We start from the raw sequence: 12,122 nt of genomic DNA on the forward strand, positions 1-12,122 counted from the left end.
TCACAGAGCTCTGAATCGTCCCTCCCAGGGCTTTATGGTCCTTTATGAAAGCAGCTGGGTTGTGTGATCTGGGGGCACTGAGGTTCTTGATCTCCTTCTGAGCTTGGTGCTGGGATATTGTGCTTTTCTCTAACGTGGACCATTTTGTCCAGGAGTCCCACACTACTTAGGACATTGTGGATCATGGAAGGAATAGGTGAAAGGAACTGGTTACAAGATAGAGTTCAGAGGGTAGTGGTCAATGGTGCCAGGTCCAGCTGGAGAGCTGTGACCAGTGGTGACCCCCAGGGATCAGTGCTGGGGCCAGACCTGTTCAATATCTTCATCAATGACATGGATGAGGGCACAGAGAGACAAGACAGAGTCTGCTCAGCAGGTTTGCTGATGACACCAAGCTGGGAGGCTTGGCTGAGACAGCTGCAGGCTGTGCTGCCATCCAGAGAGCCCTGGGCAGACTGAGAGCTGGGCACAGAGGAACCAGATGAGGTTCAACAAGGACAAGTGCAGAGTCCTGCACCTGGGGAGGGATAATAAACTGCAGCAGTCCAGGCTGGGAGGTGACTGCTGGAGAGCAGCCCTGTGGAGAGGGACCTGGGGGTGCTGGTGGAGAACATCCTTGGCACAGCAATGTGCCCTTGTGGCCAAGAAGGCCACTGGGATCCTGGGGTGTATTAGGAGGAGTGTGTCCAGCAGAGCAAGGGAGGTTCTCCTGCCCCTCTACTCTGCCCTGCTGAGACCTCATCTTGAGTACTGCCTTCAGTTTTGGGCTCCCCAGTTGAAGAGGGACAGGGATCTGCTGGAGAGGGTCCAGTGAAGGGCTATGAGGATCATGAGGGGACTGGAGGGCACTGCCTGATAAGGAGAGGCTGAAGGGCCTGGGGCTGCTCAGTCTGGAGAAGAGAAGACTGAGAGGGGATTTGATCAATGTTTGTAAGTGTCTGAGGGCTGCCAGGAGGGGGGGGACAGGCTCTGCTCACTGCTCCCTGGGATAGGACAAGGAGCAATGGGTGTAAGCTGCAGCACAGGAGGTTCCAGCTCAACACAAGGGGGAACTTCTTTACTGTAAGGGTCCCAGAGCCCTGGCACAGGCTGCCCAGAGAGGTTGTGGAGTCTCCTTCTCTGGAGGCTTTCAAGGCCTATCTGGATGTGTTCCTCTGTGATTTATGCTAGATTGTGTGGTCCTGCTGTGGCAGGGGGGTTGGACTGGATGACCTCTTTGGGTCCTTTCCAATCCCTAATATCCTGTGAGCCTGTGAAAGAAACCTTTGCACTGTGGAGCTTGAGTGTGATTCTTGTGATTCAGTTTGAATTGTTTGTTGATAAGTGACAAAGATGCTGAGAGTGACTTCTCAATATTGATGTAAGGTGTTGTGATGGTTTGGGAGTTCCCTCACCACCACTCTTAGGAGATCACCCAGACTAGACTCAGCCAGCTGGGAGTTAAGGAATGAAGCTTTGTATTCACAGCTCAGCACAAGATACAAGCAGAGAGTTACAACAGTTACAGCTATAGACAGACACAGACAAGTTAAAGGTAATACAGAAACACAACAGCCCTGCCAGAAACCAGAGTGCCCAGGAGGGGCTCCCAACCACCCTCCCACCTCCTTTCCACCCTTCTACCTTATCCCAGACCTTGCTTTATGTGCAAGGTGAACAGCAGAGATTGGCACGGGAGGTTAGAAAGCTTAAGGATTAGTTACACAGAATGATCCCAGGAAGGAAGCACAGACACCAGCTGCAACAGAGTCCCACACTGTCCTCTCTGTGTGTGTGTTCTTGCTTTTATCCATCTCAGCAAGCCTAGGAGTGCAGCAGACAGCACCAGTGCTTCCTTTTCACAGCCTGTCATCTCATTTCTCTCAATAAGTTATTCTAGTTAGCCTCAAGCTAGCACAGGTGTGTGGAATTATACAGATGCTTTCAGGAAGCTGGAGAAGGGTAGGTTCAGGCTGGATGTGAGGAGGAAGTTGTTGAGCAGGAGAGTGGTGAGATGCTGGAATGGGTTGCCCAGGGAGGTGGTTGAGGCCCCATGGCTGGAGGTGTTTGAGGCCAGGCTGGCTGAGGCTGTGTGCAGCCTGCTCTAGGGTGGGTGTCCCTGGGCATGGCAGAGGGGTTGAAGCTGACTGATCCCTGTGGTCCCTTCCAGCCCTGCCTGACTCTATGATTGTAAGTCTGACATGTGAGCTGTTGTGTGTCAGTACAAGTACAGATTTACTGGTGCTTGGGAGCTGCTGGCTGTGCTCAGTGACCTTTAGAGAGCACCTGATTTATGCCCTGCATTTGCCTGTGTTTTTACTGCATGAGAACCAGAGATATATAGCAATGAATGAGGTTACTTTGCTGTGCTAAGCTGTTTCCAGGAGGATAGTGGCAAAGAGGAGCGAGAGCCAAATCCTCCCTGGGTCTGTAGTGAGTCACTAATTGTGTGCTGTGTATGCAGACTCAGAATATCTGTTGGCACAATACTGTTGTGCCATGTTGTAATTACACAGGATAGCTTCAGCTGTTTCAAACTGACAGCAAGTGCCTGCACTCATCTTTGTATGTGGAGGGAAGGGAACCACAAATTAGCTGATACCAAAATGAGGAAGTCTTAAAAGGTAGCAAATTGCCTGGGAATCCAGAGGCTGCAGTTTTGCTGTGTGTCTGTCACAGGCTCACAGGATGTGAGGGGTTGGAAGGGACCCAAGGAGATCATCCAGTCCAACCCCCCTGCCAGAGCAGGACAATCCTATCTGACACAGATCACAGAGGAACACATCCAGACAGGCCTGGAAAGGCTCCAGAGAAGGAGACTCCACAACCTCTCTGGGCAGCCTGTGCCAGGGCTCTGGGACCCTTAGAGTCAAGAAGTTCCCCCTTGTGTTGAGCTGGAACCTCCTGTGTTGCTGCTTACACCCATTGCTGCTTGTGCTACCCCAGGGAGCAGTGAGCAGAGCCTGTCCCCCCCTGTCCTGGCAGCCCTCAGCTGTTTATAAACATTGATTAAATCTCCTCTCAGTCTTCTCTTCTCCAGACTGAGCAGCCCCAGGCCCCTCAGCCTCTCCTCATCAGGCAGTGCCCACCAGTCCCCTCATCATCCTCATAGCCCTCTGCTGGACCCTCTCCAGCTGATCCCTGTCCCTCTTCAACTGGGGAGCCCAAAACTGAAGGCAGTACTCAAGATGAGGTCTCACCAGGGCAGAGTCTTTCCACTTATGTTTGTTGCAAGTTCAGTGGTGTGTTCAGCATAGTTGAACTTAGCCTGGAAGGTGTCCATGTGCTGCTATGGTGCTTGGAAACACAAGAGCTGATGACAATCTTTATCATCTTTGGAAGGAATAGATCTCTCCCCTGTGCCTGCCTGTGGACTGGTGCTCTTACCATATTTGGCATAAACAGGCAGCAAAGACAAGGAGTAGTTTACAGAAACCAAGTAGAGGCCTCGTTTCCCACAGGCAGTCTGGTGAGTACACACAGCAGAGGTCAGATTTTGGTCCTGTTAACTGAATGTAACAGAATCAGTCACAGAATTAACCAAGCTGGAAGAGACCTGTAGGATGGACCCCACACCCAACCCCTCCAGTTAACCAACCCGTGGCACCAAGTGCCACCCTCCCCCCAAACACCTCCAGGGGTGGCAACTCCACCACCTCCCTGGGCAGCCCATCCCAATGCCAGTCACTTGCTGTGAAGAACCTTCCCCCGGCATCCAGCCTGAACCTGCTGTGGCACAAGGCCATGTCCTCCCCTGTTGGGGTAGGGAGGCAGGTGAGAGGCGAGATCGGGGTACAGACGACTCGAGACAGCAGCTGCTAAGCATCAGCACATCAGTACCCTTTATTAAAGCAATACAGGGGTTTGTATAGCCCCAGAGGGGGTGTGCACAGCCAGCCTGGGGCTGGCAGAAGTGGACAGTACAGACTGGCCCCAAGTTATGTGTAAGGCAGAGATAGGTTACCCTGTGGTAAACAACCTGTGGTTCCCTCCCCAGGGGGCTGGCAGGGGTCAGCCCCCTGGAGCTGTGCCTGCCTCAGGGGCCAGCAGGTTCCACCCTCTAGCAGCTGTGCGAGGGTTGCTCACAGTCCTCAGCCTAGCTCCCTGGGAGCCTACAAGACTCCAAGGACATTTCCCATCACAGGGTCTGATGTTTACATTCCATACCTCGTTGCAGGAGAAATTCTCCCACGCTGCCCTTCTGTTGCTGCTTGCCTGGCAGCAGAGCCCAACCCCTCAGGTAGCTGCAGACAGCAATGAGGTCACCCCTGAGAGCCTCCTCTGCTGCAGGCTGCACACCCCCAGCTCCCTCAGCCTCTCCTCACAGGGCTCTGCTCCAGGCCCCTCCCCAGCCTTGCTGCCCTTCTCTCAACACCTTCCAGCACCTCAACATCTCTCTGCAATTCAGGAGCCCAGAACTGGACACAGCACTCCAGGTGTGGCCTGAGCAGTGCTGAGCACAGGAGCAGTAGAACCTCCCTTGTCCTGCTGCCCACACTGCTCCTGAGCCAGCCCAGGATGCCATTGGCTCTGCTGCCCACCTGGGCACTGCTGCCTCAGCTTCAGCTCCTCTCTCCCAGCACCCCCAGCTCCCTCTCTGCCTGGCTGCTCTCAGCCACTCTGGCCCCAGCCTGTAGTACTGCTTGGGGTTGTTGTGGCCAAAGTGTAGAACCCTCCACTTGGCCTTGTTCAAACTCATGGTGTTGGACTGTGCCCATCTATCCAGCCTGGCCAGGTCCCTCTGCAGAACCTGCTTGCCCTCTAACAGGTGCACCCATGCTCCCAACTTTGCTTTCAAGGGCAGTCAGAGTGCTGTGCCAAGTAATTAACACTAGTGTTTGAGGTATGGTAGGCAAGAGTGACTGTCCTAGGGGTGCTGGTCCATATAACCTGTGCTGACCTGTGTGTAGGGCTGAGCACACTGCTCCTGCTGTAGAGCTGCAGAACAGGCCAGCTACTCTCTTGAGATCTTATGTTGTCACCCAGAGCACCTGGCCCGAGCAGGCATGGCAGGAAAGTGGCTGGTGTCCCAAAACAGTTTGGTCAGGCAGTCTGTCTGAAAAATAACATCTGCATGAGCATAGTTTTGCTTTGGTTTGGAGGCTGTGTGTAAAAACCAGGGCACCTTACAAGGGGATTACACCCACCCACTGTTTGTGTGCAGTGAGGAGGAGTGCTCCACCTGGCCAGCTGGCTGTACTTTCAGTAGCAGACCTAAGGCTGTTTCTTCACATGACTTCACTTAAAAGTACTGCTTTAGAGTTCCTTCCTTTTCTGAAGTGTTAGCCTGCCTGATAGAGGCTTAGAATTATCTTCACTTGCATCTGCAAAGAATTTGAGTATAGCAGCAGGTTTAGGGCTTTAATTCTTTCCATTAGTCTGGAGGTCAAATGTGGAAGTTTTAGAGAAGAGAACTCAATTAGGCTAAAAATAAGCTTTAAATTTCAGGTTGCTAATGCTGTATTTTTCAGAGATCTCAATGCTAGGAAATGCAGCACCAAAATAGAAGCATAGAGTGCTTTAGGTTGGAAAGGACCTCAAAGATCATCCAAGCCCCCACCATAGGCAGGGGCACCTCCCACTAGAACAGGGACCCCCAAAATCACTTGGACTGCCTTAGACGTGAAAAGGTGAAGCCCTGTGCACATATCTTGCCAGGACCAAAAACTCAGGACAGAGCTAGAAACCTCTGTTTACATTTTGGGCAGATCAATTTCCTAGTGTGCCAGGCTTGAAGACCTGTTGATGAAACAAGAGAGGAGGCTTCCCTGCCCATGCTCTGGGTCATGTCAGGTTTCAGACCTGTGGCAGGTGTTGCTTGGCTCATGTTAGCAAAGAATAGCAGCGATTTTTAAAGGAGGTGCTCAGCTCCATCAGCCTAATAGGGTTAAGACTGAGATCTGCTAATGGGATCAATAGAACCTTGCATAAATGTGGAAGGAGCTGGATGTGCTGATGGATGAATGCTGACTACCTGCATATGGAAGGTGTTGGTTGCAAGGACATTTTATAGACTGCCTCCTCCTTGGGTGTTAAAACTTGTGTGAGGTGTGATGCTTGATGGTGTGTGACAGCAAATCTGCAACTCTGGGGGGAAAAAACAACCACCCCCACAAAAACATCATGGTCAGGCTTTGCTCCTGAGTGCATTGTATTGCAACCAGCAACAGAACAAGGGGACACAGTCTCAAGCTGTGCCAGGGGAGGTCTAGGCTGGATGTGAGGAGGAAGTTGTTGGCAGAGAGTGATTGGCATTGGAATGGGCTGCCCAGGGAGGTGGTGGAGTCACTGTGCCTGGAGGTGTTGAAGCCAAGCCTGGCTGGGGCACTTAGTGCCATGGTCTGGTTGCTTGGCCAGAGCTGGGTGCTAGGTTGGACTGGCTGAGCTTGGAGCTCTCTTCCAACGTGGTTGATTCTCTGATTCTATGAGAGCACTGTGGCTAGCTCCAAACTAGCACATGCTTGCAGGTTGGCCTTTGTGCTGAGAACGGGCAGTGTGAGTGCTTTCCAGCGCTCCTCAGCGCGTCTGAGGCTGTTCTTTGTGCCAATGCAGATGATATGTCCTTCGATGTCTCCTGGCTGGCCGTGCGCTCCTTCGCGCTGGACAGGGAGCCTGTGCTGCTGGCCTCGCTGGACCGGAGAGGGATCGTGACCCAGAGCAGGAGGAACGGGAGCAGCGACCTCAGCCTGGAGAGAATCAGCCCGCTGGAGTTCCGCCTCCGCCTGCACGGCTGCCAGGACCACGACTTCGGCAACCACTACTGTGTAGTCACCCCATGGGTGCGATCTGCCACTGGTGTGTGGCAGCAGGAGCCTGACATCAAAGCCAAACCCATCTTTCTGTCTGTGAAAATGGATGGTAAGAGACTGCATGAAGTGTTACACAGTCCTTACTGTGTCTTTCTGTGACAGATGTTCCCCATGGCTGCTTTTAAAGGTTCACGTCATAGTCTCAGTAGATGTTGTTATCTTTTTTCCTAAGGTGTGTACCTCCTGGCTCCAGATTCCCCAGATGGGGTAGTCCTGAGCAGATCACAGTCATAAGACTGGACTGTTTTCTTTCAGCTCTTGGTGGTGTTTGTAGCTGGGGCACCTTTCAGTTAACACTAGGAGAGGTTGCTCTGCTTTAACCCTTCTGCTGCCTGCAGGAGGAAGCCTTGGTCTGCAGATGAGGTGTGCTGAAGTAGAGTTGCACTGTTGTTAGTAGCAAAGGTGCCTGTGGTAGACTCATTAGATGTTGTTATTTTTTTTCCTATGGCTTGTAACTTCTGGTTCCAGGTTCCACAGACTGGGTGGTCCTGAACAGATCACAGCCATAAGACTGGACTGTTTTCTTTCCTGGTCAGCTCTTGGTGGTGTTTTTTGTAGCTGGGGCATCTTTCAGTTAAAACATAGCATTCTCTCCTAGCATTAACCCTTCTGCTGCCTGCAGGAGGAAGCCTTGGTCTGCAGATGAGGTGTGCTGAAGTAGAGCTGCATAGTGGTTAGTGGAAAAGCTGAGGACAGAAAGTCAGAACTGTAATTCCTTCCTCCCTCTCCTAACCACAAGAGTGCTGCTCCCTGCACTTAATGCCTTGCCTGGCTTCCAGCCTGAGTTGCAAGTGTTGCTCGATATCATGAGAAGCAAGTTGCACACGGTGCTGCCTTCAGGAAAGTTACTACAGGAGGGGTTTTGACCAAGTTGCTTTCTTCTCAATGTTTCCAGGAGAGCTCATACTGGAAAGTTCCATGAACTCAAAAGCAGTTAGAAGCTGTTGTTGTCCTTGCTGTGCAAAATAGCTGTCACATCTATACTTAGCAAACTCCTTACAGTCCTTGGCCCTGCCTTTAACTGAGCAACACATGCCTACAAGTCAAGTTTCTTGTTTAGGCCCCAACGTTGGAGGTTGATTGGCCTGGGTTACTGAGTGGCTAGTACAAGTAGTTCTAATCAAGAACAGTGTAAAGGAGTCTGATCCTTGCCACTTGGAAAGTTATTACTGAGAGTGCAGCCACAGTCAGCCTCTGATGGGAAAATCTGCAAGGCTTTTGTTTGGAGGAGCAGGTAACAGGATACCTCCTGGAGCTGCCTGTACTTTGCAGTCTCGCTCCAAGCCTCTCCCCTGAGGCTTTGAAACCTCAAAAGACAGAAAGCAAGAATTAAGAAGAGTGTCATTTCCTTCTGAGCTAACACGGATAATGTGGGGTTCTCTGCCTTCTGCAGCTGAGAAGTTCTCAGCTATATATAACGACTTTGTCTTCCTCTTTCAGTTCTGAATGCTTTCAAGTATCCCCTGTTGATTGGCATCAGTCTGGCCACTGTCATTGGACTCTTATCCTGCCTCATTGGCTACTGCAGCTCCCGTTGGTGCTGCAAGAAGGAGGTGCAGGAGACAAGACGAGAGCGTCGCCGGCTGATGTCGATGGAGATGGACTGAGCGTGGGAGCCAGACGTGCTTGCGTTTCGGGAGAGACTCAGCCTGGGCACTCTTGGACTGTGCCGAGCCACTGGCTCACAGGACCAGGCAAGGCAGTGTATTTCTGCTCTGATTTCAACCTGGACCTCAAGCTTCTCGCCTCTCCTCGTTACACGTCACGGGCTGAGAGCGTTCAGGCCATGTTTACTGACTTGGAGTTCTCCTTTTCCAGCAGCACTTTCTGCGTAGGAATTGTGTCCTTCCTTCAGTGGGGCCCTGTGGCAAACTTCACCCAGGTTGTTTGGGTTTTTGGTTGGTTGGTTGGTGGTTTTTTTTCCATCTGCTCTTGGTTTTGACAAGATGTGCCCACATGAAAGCATGATGGGCAGGGTGATGGGTGGGAAAGGGGCCAGTAGAAGTGTTAGGCTTCAGTTGTATTAACCAATCTACTTCTCCCCTCTACCCCGTCACAACATCATGTTCCCTTTCTCTGCCTTGGTATCTGACAGGCTTCTGTGTTAGTTGAAGGCTGGAGAAGACTCCTCTGCTGGTGCCTCCTGAGGCCATTGCAGCAAGGAGCTGGTTGCTCGTTGTCAGCATGCCTTCTCTTCTCTGGCTCTCCAAAGGCTTGCAGTTAGCTCCCAAACATCACTTGCCTAGAGGTCTTTGAGGCACTTTACTTCAAACTGGTAGTTTATTTTCAGTGCTCAGAGCTCTTAGCTGTGGTGCCTGGGGCCTAACTTGGCAACCCTGAAGACTCAATCCTCAGGCAAGCATTTGTTGGATGTCCTCTTATGGCCACTTTCTTTCCTACCCCTCCACTTTATCTCCTCGCTACAGCTGCTCGCGTTGTGTCTGAGACCCTGTTCTGCTTGTGGCAGGGGGGGCACATAATGTCCAGGAATAAAGCCCTGCCCTTTGCTGGCCTTGGCAGAGAGATAGGAGGCCTTGCCCCACTGGTTATGGTGTGACTTCTGGATGCAAAACAAAGCAAAGAGCTGGGTCCTTGTCTGCAGTTGGCCAAGTGATCCCGTTTAGAGAGGCCCAGTAAATTATCTATTGCTAGGTGCACAAACCAGATACTAATGCTGCTTCTGCCAGTCACTCAGTGGTACCTCTTGAACCTGTGAACAGAGCCTGAGATCTGCAGCAGTTGAAGTGCAGCTCAGGGTAGAAGTAGGGTCAAGCCTGAGAGGGCAGCAAGAATCCTTCAGCTTCCAGTGCTCCTGGGCTTACGTGTGGTCCTGCAGCAGGACCTTCCCCATCGGTCTGAGAACTGTTCTGATATCACAGAAGTTGTGCTTTTGTCTTCCACACACTGACCTGGCTCCTGAGCTGGGAGCAGCTTCTGTTTCAGGCAGTTCTGCCTTCTCAGCACAACTGGTGTTTTAAGCAATAAAAATCAGCATAAAGATACTGTGTATAAACCAGGACTAGCAGGACCACACCACCAGCTGATGTCACAGCCTGGGGTCGGTTTGCATCAAGTAGGGTGATGAATGCAGAGTTGAGGCCTCAAGGGCTCAACCCTTTCCAGATGTTCTTCATAAAGTAAAAGATGTTAAATGAGAACATCCATGGAAGGTAGTGGCTGTGATGTGCTCTTGCTAGTCCAGACTGAGCCTGCCTCACTAAGAGCTCATCTCGCTGCACGTTCCAGGGGAGCCGCAGGGCTAGTATCTGTGCTACAAAGACTTTGTCTTGCTTTGGCCTTTGTGGAAGCTTGCAGTCAGCTCTGCCTTTCCAAAATCCTGTGGCTTTGCAGTGAGATTTTTTCCTGTGCTTCCCTCCTGCCCCATTTTGCATTGTTCTGAGGCTGATGTGTGGAGCTGTTTGCCTCCCACAGGCGAGCATGCACGCAGTGACATATACACACATTTGTATACACAGAGGTGGCCACTGGTTTTTGGAAGCTGAATGCTGGATGTCTTGAAAATAGACTTGATTTTGCAGTTGGGGCTTGCAATGTGGTATTTGAGTCTTTAAGGCATTTGGTGTAGGATTCCAAAACGTATAAACCTGTGAAAGACTTTGGCCTGAACATTCACAACAACATTTTTCTTCTTGGCCTAGTGTCTTCTTTTCCAGAGAGCTCTCAAAAGACCTGTCTTGCAGACAGAGGTACCTGTGTGTGCTGAGGACCAGGCCAGAGGCACTCTCTAGCTTTTGCTGTGAAAGCCAAGGAATCTGTAGTGATGTTTTCCAAAGAAAGGAAGCTGAGGGAAGGTTTTGCTCAGATACTACTCTGCCAGCAAGAATTTCTCATCCTCTCCTGTCTGTCTGCCACAGAGGAATCTTGCTTTTGCCTTGGATGCTGTGGAACAAGGTTCTGATGCTTGGGATGCTGGCTGTCTTTCCCACTGCTGACCCAGCAGCTTTTTTCCTGCATTACCATCTGCTTTCCTCATGGAAGGCCTGTGGCATGGGGTGTCTTGGGAGGGGGCACAGTGGTGGTGAAGCTCGAAGCACAGCATCAGTCACTTTCTGTCCTCGCAGGCTGACTCCTTGTTTATGTGCTCTTAGTTAAGTTTTAGGTAGAGAGGATCAGGACTGAAACGCAATAATTAGGGAATGAATGAGCAGGGAAGTGCCAGCTCTCCTCAAGCACACAATACAGCACATTTTCTCCCTGCTGGAAAAATCTCAGGGTTATTTTGGTTAGGGCTCCCTGCTCCTCTAGTGAAAGGTCCCCGTGTCCTTAGCTAATGCTGACCTTCCCTTCGTGGCCCCCAACAAACCATCTTTGTCATTCCAAGTGAAGCAAGTCCGTGCTTGATCACTTCTGACTCATGCTGCTGCCAGCCCCTCGGAAGGTAATGCTGCATCTCCTTTCCACCCTGTATTTGCTGTAGTTGGAAGGACAGAAGCTGAGGGGCTCAGACTTACCCCCGCCCCTTCTTTCCTTCTACTTGTGCCAATTTTGTATTGTCCCCTTTTTTAAAAGTAGTGTGGGAATCACATCTCTAATGGAAAAAAACCCAGAGTCACTTTTCCTGTTTTTATTTGCTGTGTGAGCAGGGTTTGTGTGTGAGTGGAGGTGTGTGTGCATCTGGTTGTGTATTAAACCTGCAGACTATCAGAAGAGTAAGCTGCCCAAGGTGCATTGCAAGCATCCACATCCCTCCCTGCTGCAACCTGTGGTATTGTCAAAGTATCCTAAGGGCTCATGTTGATCTTCCTCTGTTTGCATTGCAACATCTCCTGGTAAACTCCTCCAGGCACTTAGAATTTCGATCCAGGACAAGCTTGAACATCATGTAGCAAGAGGACAAGATGTTTTCTTTCTTTTGGTTACAAAATACCCTGTTTGGCACAATTCTGGAATGCAGGTACTGAACAGTTCTAACAGTGCTGTGTAAAATGTTTCTTTTTATGTTTAAAATAAAGAATGAGCCTTTTTGATTATGTCTGGGCTGTGGGTCTGGGTGTTGGAGTTAGAGTCAGTGCTTGCCCTGTACCCTGTGTGCACTCACTGCTGTTGAAGCAAGGATATCAAATGTGAACCTTGTGGTGTTGTTTCCAGCACTGCTTACCCTGTAAAACAAGCCTGAGCTTTGTTTTACAGGAAGGTTTAAATAGTTCCCTTCTTTTGAGTGATGAACTGGGAAAGAATGCAGTTGTCTTCTGAGTCTGTCCTTTTTCTACCCCTCTGTAAGGCAGCCTTTTTGTTGGAGGAGGTTCCTTCTGATTACCAAGGTGCAGAAGTCAGGAGTGTGTGTTTAATATCTGTGATTCTATGATTCTATGA

The 12,122-nt window shown here is 50.7% G+C and overlaps 1 protein-coding gene across 1 annotated transcript in view; it reads left to right on the top strand.

Annotated features, from left to right (window-relative positions):
• Nucleotides 1-11,779, top strand: part of PTGFRN (prostaglandin F2 receptor inhibitor) — a 117,740-nt gene extending 105,961 nt beyond the window's left edge. Inside the window, exons 8-9 of the mRNA XM_064152261.1 lie at nucleotides 6,532-6,837; nucleotides 8,229-11,779. Of these exons, the coding sequence (XP_064008331.1) occupies nucleotides 6,532-6,837; nucleotides 8,229-8,395 (473 nt within the window). The 3' untranslated portion in view covers nucleotides 8,396-11,779. The remainder of the gene's footprint in view (nucleotides 1-6,531; nucleotides 6,838-8,228) is intronic.
• The last annotated feature ends 343 nt before the right edge of the window (nucleotides 11,780-12,122 follow it).

This window comes from Pogoniulus pusillus, chromosome 12 (genome assembly GCF_015220805.1).
Source record: "Pogoniulus pusillus isolate bPogPus1 chromosome 12, bPogPus1.pri, whole genome shotgun sequence".
NCBI classification, from domain to species: domain Eukaryota; kingdom Metazoa; phylum Chordata; class Aves; order Piciformes; family Lybiidae; genus Pogoniulus; species Pogoniulus pusillus.